Below are 15,707 nucleotides of genomic sequence, written 5' to 3'. Positions count from 1 at the left end.
AGTTCAAAGGACAGCATCATGTTTTGGATTTAAACAAACAAAAACGTTTGGAGTTAATATAGAACTCAAAACCGTTAAAAAAAAAAAAAAAAATAGACAAATACAATTAAATAAAAAAGCTACTTGTCCTTTAAAGCTTCACGTGTACCAACATTTCTGCCCGTATTGTAAAGGGCAGGGGCAGTAGTTTGACTGCTATACCCTGTGCTCCCTGCAAAACAAAACACACCTTTCTGTTTCAGCTGTTTCACCTCCTCATCATGTAAAACAACTGTAGGGTAGCTTTATTCCTGTTATCTGACCTCACTGCTGATTTGCCTGTTAATGACACCTGGTTTATTTATATTTAACCGATACGTGATATAAAAATGCCCCATTACACCAGGGCTCTTACAGCACGTACTCGTCATTCTGCAAGACTGGTCAATAAAGAAAGGTTGGTAGGTTTGTCTTTTCTTTCATTAATAAGTTTAAAATGTTTATTTTCTGCACAAATTACTGCATGCTACATTTGTTTATGTTGCCAAATATGCTGGGCATCTTAAACAGTATTAGAAAATATATGCCTATAGTTGTAAACAGACATGGTATTTAATTATGGTGGTAATATAATTAAATCAATATCTTGAGAGTTGACCTACACATACCTTACGTAGCCTACATGTTCCCCTTTACATCTGTTGCTTTATTTTCTTAAAATGCATTTATAGAAATTGCTGTAATATATTATTTTTTAACTATTTGGATTTATTAAAATATTCAATGGCTGCATTATTTATTTATTTTTATTGGGACGTTCTTAAACGAAAACATAGTACAGTATTCTATTTTATTGTGTAGCATACGCAATGCAAATTGCAGTACACTTTATTTATCATCCCATTAATTTAAGAAAAGGGAAAATGATTGCTACCATGAGTTAAAAAAGGAATGGTTTAATATGTTTAATAATAATTTGAGTTTTTCCATTTACCTTGGGTCACACGCTGGAAGGTCATGCCAACTTTCAGTTAATCATATGTGCCCTGGCACTTAAATGCATTCCTTCCTGTTTAATTTTAGTAACTCTCTTTGGAGTCCGAGATGCTACGTGACAATTTGCACTATCGGTAACCGCAGTCAAAATGTACCTATAGTGGCTAGACCCATGTACGTGGGGGTTATCAGGTGTTGTGCCAAATGGTGTCATCGGAAGAAGTGTCTCATTTGTAGTCACAACACATGGGCATTTGTGCATGCCTAGAATATTTTTTCCTTCATCTTTGCCAAAAACGGTCACCTTTCATTTTAAATTAGTACTTTAATTTTTTGGGGGTAAATACCCTAATCATTTTTGCAAAAATCATAGGGTGAGGCAATCCACACACAGACGGAGGGCGGGAGCAAACCCGGGGCCTCTAGCACTAAAGCATAACGCTGATACCACTGTACAAAAGAGCCGGCTCCTTTGCAAAGAGTGAATATCGATCGGGCTTATGTCTTCGTGTGTGATTAGGTCACCTACCAGCCCTATTCCTTCCCCCGTGCACTATATATATATATATATATATATATATATATATATATATATATATATATATATATATATATTCAAATGTAGGACAAATCCTAAAAACAACATTTAAAACCCCTTCCAATGTTTGGTAAGAAGCAAAGAACGCAACACAATTAAAATATCAAATCAATATGACGGTTATACAATCTGTTGCACATTGTTACTTTATCTTCGACATACCATTGTGCTGGCGACACTATTTGGCAGGGGACCGTATTTCGCATTAATAGTGCCAAATACTGCCAGTTGACACTATTTGGCAAAACACCAGTCCCCCACCGGGAAAAGGGCTTCAGGGGCCCACCCCCCAGTGAAAAGTGCGTAACATGTATATTATTTATTTTTGTTGCCAGATGTATTAAGTGGTGTAGATCTTGCAGAGTGCTCTGGCACTTGAAGTTGGGTGTATTTGTTTATATGTGTCAACGCTACACATATGGTATACCCCGAAGCCACCGTCGTAAGTCGAAGTCGTCAGCTGGAACTGTTGACGCCAGTCGCCGCTGAAAATTAAAATAGCCGCCAGCCGTCGTCGTAGTCGGAATTGTTCTAACTGACAAATAAAGAAACCTAGCGGCAGCTGCAGGACCAATTCTGAGTCTGTACTGGCAAGCAACATCTGTGGCCCTGCCCCTCAGAGTGATGGTTCATCCGAGTCATGCGCTGGGAATCATGGGAGCCGTAGTTATTTTGCAGCATGGTGAAGGGATTTGGTGGCACGCAAAAGCAGAGCGGGTACTGTCATTATAAACTCTATTTCTAAATGTTATTATTAATGTTTCTGTAGTAATAATGCTCTTAAAATGTGTTTTATGAAACACTGATAGGTGTCTTCAATTTCCTAGCCAGAGCCTCGTTGGTTTTACATGTCGTGTTTCGAAAAGTGTATGATTTAAATTACTAGTGGTTTATTTTACTAAAATACTATTTTACTAAAATAAACCCCCATTTCACAAGAATTTCCAAATTTAAAAGCATGCTGATGGACTGCAACTTACTAAAATACTTTTATGTAAATGAATACATTAGAAAAACGTCTTGACGAATTAGTCTTAATTGTTGTGAATATATTGTAGCGATCTCGGTTAACGCACACAGGCGCATCACACAGAGTGAGGTTGTAGTGTGCACGAAGGAAGGCAGCAGCAGGGCTGGTAGGTGACAATCACAGACGAAGACATAAGCCTGATATACACTCCTTGCAAAGGAGCTAGCTCTTTTGTACAGCGGTATCGGTGCTATGCTTTAGTCTGAGAGGTCCCGGGTTTGCGCCCGCCCTCCGCCTGTGTGTGGATTGCCTCGCCCTGTGTAATGTGCCTGCCTGCATTAACCAAGATCATTACATTGGTGTCAGAGTGGACGCAGGTACCCCGGCATGCACTCATTGGACTGTAGCCTGGTGAGCAAGTCTGGGCCGGACTTGAGGCTAGCAAGGGAGAGTGTAGCGTGCACGAGGGAAAGCAGCAGCAGGGCTGATAGGTGACGTATTCACACATGAAGACATAAGCCCAATATACGCTCCTTGCAAAGGAGCCGGCTCTTTTGTACAGCGGTATCGGCGCTATGCTTTAGTGCAAGAGGTCCCAGGTTCGCGCCCGCCCTCCGTCTGTGTGTGGATGTGTGTGTCTGTGAGATCGCTACAATATAAACAGCCACTTCACATATTTACTATTCAGTAGGTAGTAAAAAATATAACAACTTAAAACATTCTTATATTGGGTTTCAGTCTTTTGTTTGTGCAAAGAAACACAAGTAATTGGCATTTTTTTGTAGGTAGCTTACAAAATAATGTTTTATATTAAAAGGACAACACATTTTTTAATTAGATAAAGCTTTTTGTGGAGTGCATGTTGTGAGTATGTTATTCTGTAAAAAATAACAAGAAGTTTTAAGGTAATTCTGAATAGCGTTGCGTACTAGCTGCTTTTTATTAAAATAAATGTATTTATTGTTCTTAGATAGATTTTGAGAAGTTGCAGCCAGCAAGGAGGTGTAGGGCTCCATAGCTCATGTGAAGTTCCAGGGAAAAAAAAAAGTTTGTTAGCACTGCCCCCATTAACCCACAATGAAAGGTACATAGTATCTAAATATAGACCTCACGGGAACTTATGTTTCTGGTGCAATAAAATCATAAACATTTTGGTGACACTGCCCAGCACTACGCCTAGGTGTAGATGGGCAGGCTGTGTCCACCAAGTGAGTGCCTTTATACAGTGTTGAACAAGACTTGGAGAGGGCGCATGCACAGGCAACCCAAAGGAAGGGTCTGAGAAACTGCTGCCATCAAGCCCAGAAGTCTCTGGAATGTCACTACTGTACGCGCTCTATTGAACTGAAAAAGCTTCAAACAGGTGGCTATCCTCTGCACTCTGTCATCCGGCAGAGCGGACAGCACGGAACTGGAGTCCAAGCGCACTCCCAGATAGGAGGCTGTCTGCAAATCTGGCTCTTTGTACGATTCAACGACAGGCCCAACCGATGAAGGTGGCCAGTGACGAATTCTGTGTGAGCCACTGCCTGTACTGGAGACTGAGCACAAATTAGCCATTCGTCCAGGTCATTGAGCACTCTGATGCCTCTGAGTCTCAATGGGGCCAGAATAGCTTTCATGCACTTTGAAAAGGCATGGGGAGCTAGAGAGAGGCCAAATGACAGTACACGGAACTCGTACACTGTTCTTTGAAAAGCTGCTCCAGTCTTATGGGGATGTGGAAATACGCGTCCTTTAGGTCCACCGTGGTGAACCAATCGCCTGGCCTGATTGACTGCAACAGCTGTTGCATGGTCAACATTTTTAACCGCCGTAGACTCAGAAGCAGGTCAGAAGCATGTTGACCTATCTGAGGCCACTATCCCACTTGGGCATCAGGAAGTACCTGGAGTAGAACCCTTCCTTTAAGTGGAGAGGGTCTATCGTACAAATAGCCCGCTTTTGCAGCACAGCTGTCACCTCCTGAGACAGTGCTGCAGCGTCTCGCTGGTCTGTGACTAACATTGTAGTCACGCCCCGAAAGGGAGGGGGACCGTGCTTGAATTGCAGAGAATAGCAGGTCTGTACAGTAGTAAGCATCCAAATGTCCATGGTGCATTGACGCCAATACTCCAGGTGGCTCCCTGAAAAGGGGCCTTGGGCTTGTGGCAACAAACCCCTAGGCTGCTGCCTGTCTTGGTGCTTAGCCTGAGGTTTTTGCCTCTGCGCCTGGCAGTGGAACTTGTTAAATCTGCCACGGTGCGCAGCTGTGGGTCGGTTATGAAAACCCCCTCTGGCTGTAGTTGCAGCCAGCTGTGCCTGTCTCTGAGGCTGTTGGGGCCTTGGCCGCCAGTTTGCCGCTGGTTTGCACTGGGGGTGGCCGCTTCGGGAGCTGACCCACCAGCTCCTTTATGGACTCCCGTGTGCAGCATCTCATCCACCGCAGGACCAAAGGTATGTCCCAGTGTAATGGGGGCGTCCAACAGCGGTACTTTATCCCCTTCAGACACTCGTGTCTGGGAAAGCCAAAGCTGCCATCTTGCAGCTATCAAGCAGCAAGACTTCTGCCCACAGCCCGTCCATTCAGCTTTGAGATACGGAGCAGGTTATTATTCAGCAATCGCAGCTCCTCCAGCTGTAAATTAACTGGTTTATTAATGCAAGAGTTAACTGGATAATCATAGAATTAACCTATTTCTAACCTTAACCAAGCTTTTATTGCCAATTTAACCCCAGTCAATTTATAAACAAGACATTACAGTGGTCCCCCAAATGTTACTCATTTACTACCAACAATGCAAAGCCGTGGAGAGCAAGGGAGAGGGTACATGTATATCTTCTTCTTCTTCTTCTTCTTCTTCTTCTTCTTCTTCTTATGATATATAAAATTATTTTCCTGTTGTTTCATCGGAATAATAACCTAAACTAATAACCTGTTGCATTATACCATGTCCACTCAAATGTATGAACACATGTTGGTCACTCCTGCTATTGTCCTTGAAACACCCCACTTATCCTGTTTATTACCTTGGAATTTTTCCTACAGGACTTTTTTGACCTGCCTTAGAGATGCTTGCCAGCTTTTCAGATCGTGTGCTGTAAACAGTTATTGAAAATTAAATTACATGAAATGACAATAACGGATTAAAAAAACCATCATCTTCTCTTGCTTGTCTACTGTTAAGGAATTAAAATGTTAAACCACTAGGTGGCGACAGTAACTTTAATATATTTTATGAAAAACGCTATCTAATATACTTACTGCTCAATTAGTTTGTGTCCTCATTTTTTTCTGCATCTGATATTGTAAGTAAAATTAGATTGTGATGCCACATTTCCAAAGTAGTTTAAGACCTTACCTTTGCAACTGGCATACTCTACTGTGGCCCTTTATTTGTAGGGCTTGGAACCTTTTGTTTTTTATTTTCCAAATCCCTACCTCCTGTTAAGTGTTAATTAGTTGTTGTTAAGCTGTTTCTGCATCCTAATAAAGAGAAAACTACTAATTAAAGACTGGGTTTAAGGTTATTTTTTTCTTTGCTACAAATCAAGGAGATTTTAAATGATGGACTCAATGCTGGGTATTTTACACTGAAAAGAAAATCTGTCAGGACAGCTCTGTTCAACAAGTGAAAATAACAATCGCACAACGATAAACTACTGCAAGAATGACGTGCAATTAGGATCAGTTATGAGCAATTAACATAATTTGCCTCATCTGTTTGAAATAAAAATTAAGTGAAACAGAATCAGGCTCAGTCAAGATATGAAGGTAAAAAACAAGTGACATTGTTTTGTAATTAATAACTTTTTTTTTTTTTTAGTTTAATTAGGAAACAGAATCATCTCAAAATAAGTTTAAAAGGATGTCATGTGATCAAAAATAAACCCAGAAAATTTCAAGCCCTATTATATGTTAGTAGAATTTATAAATAAAATCATCTCGTTTTTTTATTTATTTATTCATTTATTTTTTTATTATGAGTGGTGTTACTGTTACAAAAATAGGAAGACTTTCAGTAAAACATTTTAAATCTTAAAGATTTCAAACACATCAGTTTTCTTGTATGTGAGCAATAGCATCCTGTAGCCATCCCGGTCAAAAACGCATTATTTAGTACGAGTTTCAGATATTTAGTACACATATTGATTTGGACCAATCAGAATACATAAAAAATTACGTGTTCTAAATAAACGCAAATTAACTACGCATTGTCTATGTAGGGGCTGGTCATTTTACAGTCATGCAGCGTAATTACAAGAGTAGCCAATCAATCACCTTCGTGATAATATCTTTTTAATTTCAGATATGAGATACGCTTAAAATAATAATAATAAGGAAAATTGCAAATCATGGCGGTGAGAGATTTTCTTCTATAGTGCAAATATAGATTAGTTGCATGCTGCCGACTTCTTGAGACAGACCATTATTATTATTTAATTCTTAGCAGATGCCCTTATCCAGGGTGACTTACAATTGTTACAAGATCTCACATTATTTTTTTACGCACAATTACCCATTTATACAGTTGGGTTTTTATTGGAGCAATCTAGGTAAAGTATCTTGCTCAAGGATACAGCAGCAGTATCCCCCATCGGGGATTGAACCCACAACACTCTGGTCAAGAGTCCAGAGCCCTAACCACTACTCCACACTGCTGCCCCAGACCATGTTGACCGTCACACCGTTCAGTTTGTATTAACAGTGTACACCATCTTTTTTTATTTTCTAATTTATGTCAGTTTTACATTCAAATATTGAGTTACCATAGCTAATATTGGATTCAATGTCAAATCTTTCAACACTTGTTTAAAATTACATTTTACAGTGGGGTTACCACTGAATTAAAGTGATTTCTAAGGCTCTGAAACCACCGGCTGATGCTAGACTCGTAGGGTCCAGGTCTTTTACTAGACTTTACCCAATGCCAGGTCCATATACCGCCACGAATTGGATGGGAATGACAGATGTAAGGTGACTTTTAATTGGATAATGTATTACACATGCCAGTTTCTTTAAATTCATTGGTTCTCGTTTCATTTTCAACAATCTGATTGGCCAAATTAGTATGCGTTATAATTAGAACTAGAAGTTGCAAGCAACTTGACGGCTTCCAAGGCATTCTTGTTTCTATCCGTGTTCCATAGTAACCATGACCCTACCTGCACTCTCTAAGCAGTTACAAGCCTTTTGCATTTGACCTTAAGGAGAGGACAAAACTCACAGTCAAAGACATGTTTTGATGGAGTATGTGTATGTTCTTATGTGTTCCATAATAACCATGACCCTATCTGCACTCTGTTAGGAGTTAAAAGCTAGTTTTCCATTTGACCTTAAGGAGAGGTCAAAGGTCACGGTCAAGTTTGAATAGACCATATATGGGTACATGTGTGTATTCTATAGTAACTATGACACTGTCAACTCTCAAAGGAGTTCTAAACAAGTTTTGCATTGAGCTTTAGCAAGGTAAAATGTGCAAATATGTGCAATTTGACCATAGCTGAAATTTGATTGGTGGCCATTTTTTTTTATGTAGCAAGTTGCTTTGCACAAACTTGATAGACAACCTTGCCAAGGCTATGTATGTAATATTGCTTAAATCGGCATAGGCCATAAGGGTAGTAGGTGCCCCAAGTTTCACATCTGTACCATAAGAGGTTTTGGAGAAGAAGATTTTGTTAAATTGGCCAATATTCGCGAAAAGTCCAATATGGCTGCCAAACCATGTGACCTATGACTTTGTTTTCACTCTGACACAACTTCCCAAAGGCCTCTACCACCAATCTATAAAGATTCACGAGTCTACAACATTGTACCTTAAATGAATACTGTAGTATGTGCAAATTCACCATAGCTGAAATTTGATTGGCTCATGGCGGTCATGTTTTTTTTTATGTAGTGACTTGCTTTCAACAAACTTAATAGACAACCTTGCCTATGTATGCAAAGTTTCGCTTCAATTGGCATAACCGTTTCAGAGAAAAAGACGTTTGAATGTATTTGACAAATCCAATATGGCCACCAAACGATGTGACCGATCGACTTCTCTTGAACAACCGTAAATCTAGGCCATGAGGGGAGTATGTGCACCAAGTTTCAGATCTCTGCTGTAAACCTGTTCGGAGAAGATTTTTTTAAATTGTTCAAAATTCTCGAAAAATCCAATATGGCCGCCACACCATGTGACCTATGACCTTCATTTTCGTTCTGACACAACTTCCCTTAGGTGCCTACCACCTTACCAAGTTTCGTGAGTTTCCAGTGTTGATTTGAGAGATTTTTTGAAAAGAGCGGAAGAAAAAAATAAAAATCCTAACAGAAACAATAGGCTTCCCAGCCATTCTGTCTTGGAAGCCTAATTACAACACCACCTAAACTCAAATTAGAATGTGTACTAAATAACATGTTTTTTACTCGGATGGCCTTCCATATGTTTGTGTTGTTTGTTTCAGATGCTGTCTTCACGTGCTGCGGTTCGTGGTCTCCAGCTGTTCACCTGGAGGAGTCTGTCAACTTCAACCTGTGTGCAGGAAGCTCATGGAAAAGGTTTTGGACTGCTCCCCTTAGATACTGTACTGTAACTGAGAGACAACTAAACGGTCTTTAGTAAAATGCTTAATCTTAAATTTGGACAGAAATAAAACATTCTTTGCAACTTGTTTGACTTTTAGTAACCCACTAAAATATGACTGAAAAGATAGTTAACCAATAAAATCTCTTTCAATTTCAATTTCGAAAAACCCTTTACTAATTTTTTATAAATATAGTTCAGACACGTGTAGGACTTGGTTGGTGCTCCATCATAGTAAAACTATAGTAAAACTCTGTCATATAGTGTACCCTGGTTGTAACTGCTGGATTGCAATACATTTAAATGGAGTTTGAGGGCTCCCGAGGCCGCCCCGTAAAGGCGCTCCGTGTGGAGTGCAGGGTGTGCCCTATAGTCTGGACGTCGCGAGTTAGAGTCCAGACTATTCCTTTGCCGACCGAGGATGTGAGCTTCCAGGGGGCGGCGCTCAATTGGCTGAGCGCCGCCCGGGGGGGTTAGGTCAGCCAGGGTGTCCTCGGCTCACCGCGCACCAGCGATCCCTGTAGTCTGGCCGGGCGCCTGCGGGCTTGCCTGTAAGCTGTCCGAGAGCTGCGTTGTCCTCCGACACTGTAGCTCTTGGGTGGCTGCATGGTGAGTCCGCAGTGTGAAAAAAAGCAGTTGGCTGACGGCACACGCTTCGGAGGACAGCGTGTGTTGGTCTTCGCCCTCTCGAGTCAGCACAGAGGTGGTAGCGGTGAGCTGATCCTAAAAATAATTGACCATTCCAAATTGGGGAGAAAATAATAAAAAATAATTGGCAACGACTAAAATAAATAAATAAATAAATAAATAAATAAATAAATAAATAGAGTTTGAACCCTCTCATAAGAATCTAGAAGGAATACCACTTTATCCATGCGGTTATGGTGCAGTTTAGCCTTGCATGTATTAGAAATGTTATTAATAAACTCTGTTTCTTTTCCCTCGTTCCTGTAGAGGTAGCCACAAGCTCCATTGACTGTTCCCAGCCACAGTACAACGATCGCCTGGACACGCCACTCCCTGACATCCCTTATGTTACAAAATTCAACACTGAGCAGATCAAACTGAAAGAAAAGGAGAAGGGACCATGGACCCAGCTGACTAAAGAGGAGAAGCTTGCATGTATATCAGTATCTTTCTTGTGCAGGCCTACATATGATTTACACATACATGTACAGGACAATGTTAGAAATCTGCCATGATGACATTGTGTGGCTATTGTTCATTTCGTTTTGGAAACTTGGAGAATCAGAAGCAAATTCCGATCTCCTGAATGACCATTTTGAGCCCTGTCACACAAGTAACTTTTGTTGATGGCAACAAGAGGAAGACTTCTGTTGACTGTGTGTTGCCTTGGGTGACCATGGTGGACAGCAGGCAATTCAATGACGACATGCTTAATACCAGCCAATCATGTTTGATAACAGTGTCACATGGTAACAAAAATGACAACATAGGGCGCACAATATGGAATTAAGACTATAATGGATTTATTTTTTCCTGAAAAATGCCTTTACAGCATGCAAAGCACAAATATTATTTAAAAAGATATATAAAATAAAACAAAGGCTATGCAAGGAATTGGGGGAGCCGTTAACTGAAAAATAAAATTATTTTATTAAAGTTTAATAGGTATCATAGTCCTGTTACATACTTGTATCACTTATATTATTACATCAAATCACGCTGTTACATTCAGAATACAGTGTAGTATCTCAGTAACACTATACTGAATATGAAAGCATGACTGGATGTAATGTGTAGTTGGTGGGCTATTTAGAAATTGAAGCTCCCGCATTACATTTTTATAGCAACCTAGCTCTTCACAGACCTTTCTCATTTTCCTCACTCCTCCTTTTCTTCTTATAAAGCTACCAGTATTACAGCAGTCCCCTACCCTCACTTTGACATGGCACATGTTATTCATGTACCAAAATATGAATAATGATCGGTTTGCATTACTTTGGTGCCAGAGTGCTGCCATCTTGCGGACAGCTGTCTTGTCTCTCGTGTTACCACAGCATTTACAAGGCGTCAAAAGTTGTTTGTGTGACCAAAACTTAGCGTCATAATATTTGAGATGGATCTTTGTGAAAGTCAAAGTCTTGGATACAGGAGTAATGTCAAACCCGAACACAGAAACCTCTTTAAAGACCATTTGAGGTTGCACACCAGAGATCAGGAAATTCAGATTCAGTATTTTAGGAAAAACAATGGTGTGGTTTACATGCAAAAATAAAACTAAGTTTTGCATTTTTAGCATGCTATTTTGGTAGTACATTTCTAGCAATTTGGGTTTGCATGGAGTTTTCTTTTAGGGAAAAAAATGATCCTTCCAGATGTAAATTACCCTATTAATAATAACATATGGGAGGGTATATTTAAATGTGTCTGTGAGCATTCTAATTTGGCCTTGCATACTAAGGATATCATGCAGCTTTCTAAAACTAGTTTTTAGGTTGTGTTGAATGCATAAAATAAAAAAAGCAAAGGAAACAAAACTAAAACCCAGACATATCACACAGACACCAAATAAATTATAAAATACCAACATTCCATAAGAGCAATTTGCACTATTTGCAAAATATTTTTGACTGCATATTATTATTATTATTTATTTCTTAGCAGACACCCTTATCCAGGACGACTTACAATTGTTACAAGATGTCACATTATTTTTACATACAATTACCCATTTATATAGTTGGGTTTTTACTGGAGCAATCTAGGTAAAGTACCTTGCTCAAGGGTACAGCAGCAGGGGGGACACTCATATAAGGATATATTCATATAGGGATGCAAATTGTTTTCTGAAAATAGGTGCTAAATTATCAATTTGAAAGTGTAACAGCAGAGCCTACTGGTGCTAAATTATCAAACCCTGTCCTAATCAAGCCCCTCTCACAACTTGCCAGATGACACAAACCTTCTCTCCTGTGTATGTAGATGAGAGTACAAGTTTCTGGCACTTATTACCTATTAAATAAGCTAACAACTGTTGGTTTTAGGAAGATCTATTTGCTATTACATGAATACTGCACCTGTGTTACCTTTTAATTGACGTTATCCTGCTTGTTCTTTAGTGTATCGCCTGAGCCACAGGCAAACTTTTGCAGAGATGAAGAAGGGATCATCTGAGTGGAAGACAGTGGTGGGGGGCTTGTTCTTCTTCCTCGGATTCACTGGGCTTGTGATCTGGTGGCAACGTGTGTTTGGTTAGTAGCATGACCTGTGTGATTATATTGTCATGGGTTATTTCATGCATTAGTATTCATGATGTAAAGGTATTATTGTACCAGACAGCATCAAGACTGATGTCCTAGGCAGGGATAGCAATGGCAAAGTTGGGTTGTCCTAGAAGGACCACCAACTCTGAGCACATGGGAACTGTATAGGTTTCCAGTCTTCAAAAGTGGCCAGTGCCTACTGTCCCTGTGATTCCTCTTCCAATATTACTCTAAATGTTGCAGACCGAAATAGTTCAATTACGGCTGCAGATTCATGTTACTATTACTTTGAGGGATTGTCTAAATGATCCCTAATTAACGTCCAAGAAATTATAGCACACAATCATTTAGCTGCTACTTCCTGAACCTATTTACTTGCTGCAGGTTTGATACATTTAGAATAGCTTTATTCCTATCAGAAAATCAACTTTTGCCTTTCACTTTCTTAGGCTGGTTCTGTCTGTCTCAACTTTGATTCTGTCATCATACCAAAACCGAGACATTTCTTCGAAATTTGATTTTAATCCAAAGCCAAAATGTTTGAAAAGTTAGTATCATTAAGAATTCATTGTAGTTTTCTGTCCTATTTTAGTTTTAGAGGATAAACCAACTAATAATAATGTGATAGGAAGTCTTCCCTACTTCATTTAGTGTTTCTAATAATAAGGGGATTGCCACTTTATCATATTGAGAAATATATATTATGATTAGTTAATAGGTAATTAAATGAAAAATGATATTACATACTGACTAGAATATAGTTATGGTACTTTAGATTATGTCAATGTAGATTTATTCCTTTTTCAGTCTTTATGGAAAATGTACAAAAGTCTGTGTTTATCGGGGTTTTTTTTTGTGGTGTTTTTTTACTCCTCTGTTCTCTGGATTTTTGGTGTTGAGGCATCCTGAGAACTGCTTAAATGAAGTCAGTGTCAGACAGTATAGGGTCAATAGAGTTTAACAAGTATAGTCTTATTTTCCAATGCCTTTAATTTATTTCAGTCACATAACAGCTTCCCCTATCAGCCACTTTTGGAAGTGACTTGAGACCAGCCAAAAAGTGAATAAGTGCTTTAAAAATCTCTTTCAACTGCCAGGAAATGAACGGGAATTTCCCATCATCTGAAATCCCTGTCCAAACCCGGAAAGAGAAAACACGAGTGCGGCTGGAAGACACATCAGCTCCTATTACAGTTCAGAAGGATTCATTGTAATAGTATTTAACATTGCTGAAGTTGAATATACTGGCTGATACGATGACACCAGCCCTTTTATGTCAGAGTTGAGAATGATGTATTATAATATGCAAACTGGCCTCCTACTTCCAGTTTGGAGTAACAAGTGTTTTTTATAGCTGCACCAACCCAAAAAAAAATGCAATATACTCGCTATTACGAATGGCTCACTAAACTTGTTTTTTCAGGTTACCAACTGATTTATTTAATTTTATATATATATATATATATATATATATATATATATATATATATATATATATATACCTCCTCTCCACCCCCTACTGCACACTCCAAGCTGGTTTGGCTTACAGCCCTGTTTTTTTCAGGTGTAAGTGGTATACTGATAATTAAATATTCTGTTTCCCTTTGTCTGTAAAATGGCAGTTAAGATAACAGAAGTTGGTTTGGTGGGAACGGTTGCACAATTAACCGCCCTTAGAGGAATTAGGACTGTAGAATTTAACTATTTCATTCACCAGCAGTCAGTTGTTCTGCACTATTAGGGTATACAGAGGTTTACAGGTTCAGAGAAATTAATTGTTATTAGCGTAGCAATATTATCAATGGCCTCTTTTCCTCTGCTGAAGTTCTTTTGGGTCATTGATTGTATACTTCAATTTGGAACAGATATTTTAAAGACAGTGCTGTTGGTGGTGCTTCGAAATTCAAAATCACTTTCTTGTGCTCATTTTTACTCCAGTGGACTAACTGCAGTCAGCCATGTGACCTGCCACACAGGAAGTTATTAAATACCAGGAAGAACAGATTCATTTTGTATTCATCTACAGCGTTGTACTTGAAAAATCAGTGTATTCTAAATAGAAGTATAAAAAACAAGCAAAGAACCAAAATACCTTCACCACAGGAAAATTGAGATGATGTGGCTACTGCTTAATTGTGGGGCTACTGATTTGAAAGCCTTGGTTAGTGCTCCTTTCAGAGTATAGACGCTATTGAAAAGGAGAATTTAAGTGTCTTGGGCTGTTTGAACTTGTGATTTCTGCAAGGTCAAACAGAAAAGCATGACTCCAGTAATATGAGAAGCATCTAAGTGCCCAGACACAAGAAAACAGCATTAAAGGCTGAACAGTTTGATAACATACGAGATGCCTCATTGGGCTTTATCAGTAACGACATAAAATACATACTTACAAGGTATGACAAAAAATTTGAAACACCATAAGGGGCCACAATATTGGCAGCCAGGACGGCTTGGATTTGTAAGTCTGCAACATATTTACATTTGTAGATGTACACAATTAAAATTAAGGTATCTGTAATGATGCCTGTACCACAGTACACTTTTTAAGGATCATCATCCAACAATTTTGGTCAAGATATTGATGTGAGGGAAGCAAAAACATAAATGAAAACTTTTTGCTGTCTTAAATTTCACTGAAGAGTAGTTCACCAACATATTTATTGTTACAGTACTGCTAAAAAAGTAAATAAGATCCACCTGTCCAGAACTCCCAGCAATTTAATCTACTTTCTCCCTCACAGTGTTTGGTACACCACCACATACCCTGTCTAAGGAGTGGGTTGCTATGCAGACTCAGAGAATGATTGACATGAGGGTGAATCCTATCTTAGGGTTCTCTTCTGAATGGGACTACAACACCAAACAGTGGAAAAAGTAATCCAGGATCCAGTAATTCACCTCCTGTTTACTGTGTACTTGGTATATGCTTTTTTTAGAGAACAAAATGACTTATGTTACAAGCATTGTACCAGTCTGGTTGTTGTTTTGACCTTTACACATTATGATAAAGATTTGAAAAGTAAGTAATTGTTTCTCTGTGGGTTTATGTGAAGCAGAATTTTATTTTACATACGGTACTAACAACCTAATTTCCAGATAATAATAATAATAATAATAATAATAATAATAATAATAATAATAATAATAATAATAATAATAATAATAATAATAATAATAATAATAATAATAATATACACCCAACTGTGCACAATAAGGCTGTAATTCTGTTGAGGGTTTCTGGTGACATATAAATCATGAGAGAGCTAGCGTGAGTCACCGATGATAATATGATCATATTTGTTATAATACATGGTGGCGACAGAAATTGTTGACCTAGTAGTGTTTATTTTTAACAATTGAATAAAAAAGAGTTAAGAATAACA

At 38.7% G+C, this 15,707-nt stretch overlaps 1 protein-coding gene across 2 annotated transcripts; it reads left to right on the top strand.

The window, feature by feature from the left end:
* The first annotated feature begins 325 nt into the window (after positions 1-325).
* Positions 326-15,347, top strand: LOC117435820 (cytochrome c oxidase subunit 4 isoform 1, mitochondrial). 2 transcript variants are annotated; one of them, XM_034059272.2, is made up of 5 exons: positions 326-436; positions 8,979-9,072; positions 10,052-10,219; positions 12,181-12,312; positions 15,066-15,347. In XM_034059272.2, the coding sequence occupies exons 2-5, from the start codon at positions 8,979-8,981 to the stop codon at positions 15,200-15,202; spliced, it is 531 nt and encodes a 176-aa protein (XP_033915163.1). In that variant the 5' UTR covers positions 326-436; the 3' UTR covers positions 15,203-15,347. The 2 variants fall into 2 exon arrangements, with proteins under 2 accessions (XP_033915163.1, XP_033915164.2); XM_034059273.2 differs by having other exon boundaries at positions 326-440.
* Positions 15,348-15,707: the final 360 nt, after the last annotated feature.

The sequence above is a fragment of the Acipenser ruthenus genome, chromosome 3, assembly GCF_902713425.1.
Source record: "Acipenser ruthenus chromosome 3, fAciRut3.2 maternal haplotype, whole genome shotgun sequence".
NCBI classification, from domain to species: Eukaryota; Metazoa; Chordata; class Actinopteri; order Acipenseriformes; family Acipenseridae; genus Acipenser; species Acipenser ruthenus.
Note: the sequence above shows the minus strand (reverse complement) of the source record. Positions and strands in the feature narration are given on the sequence as shown.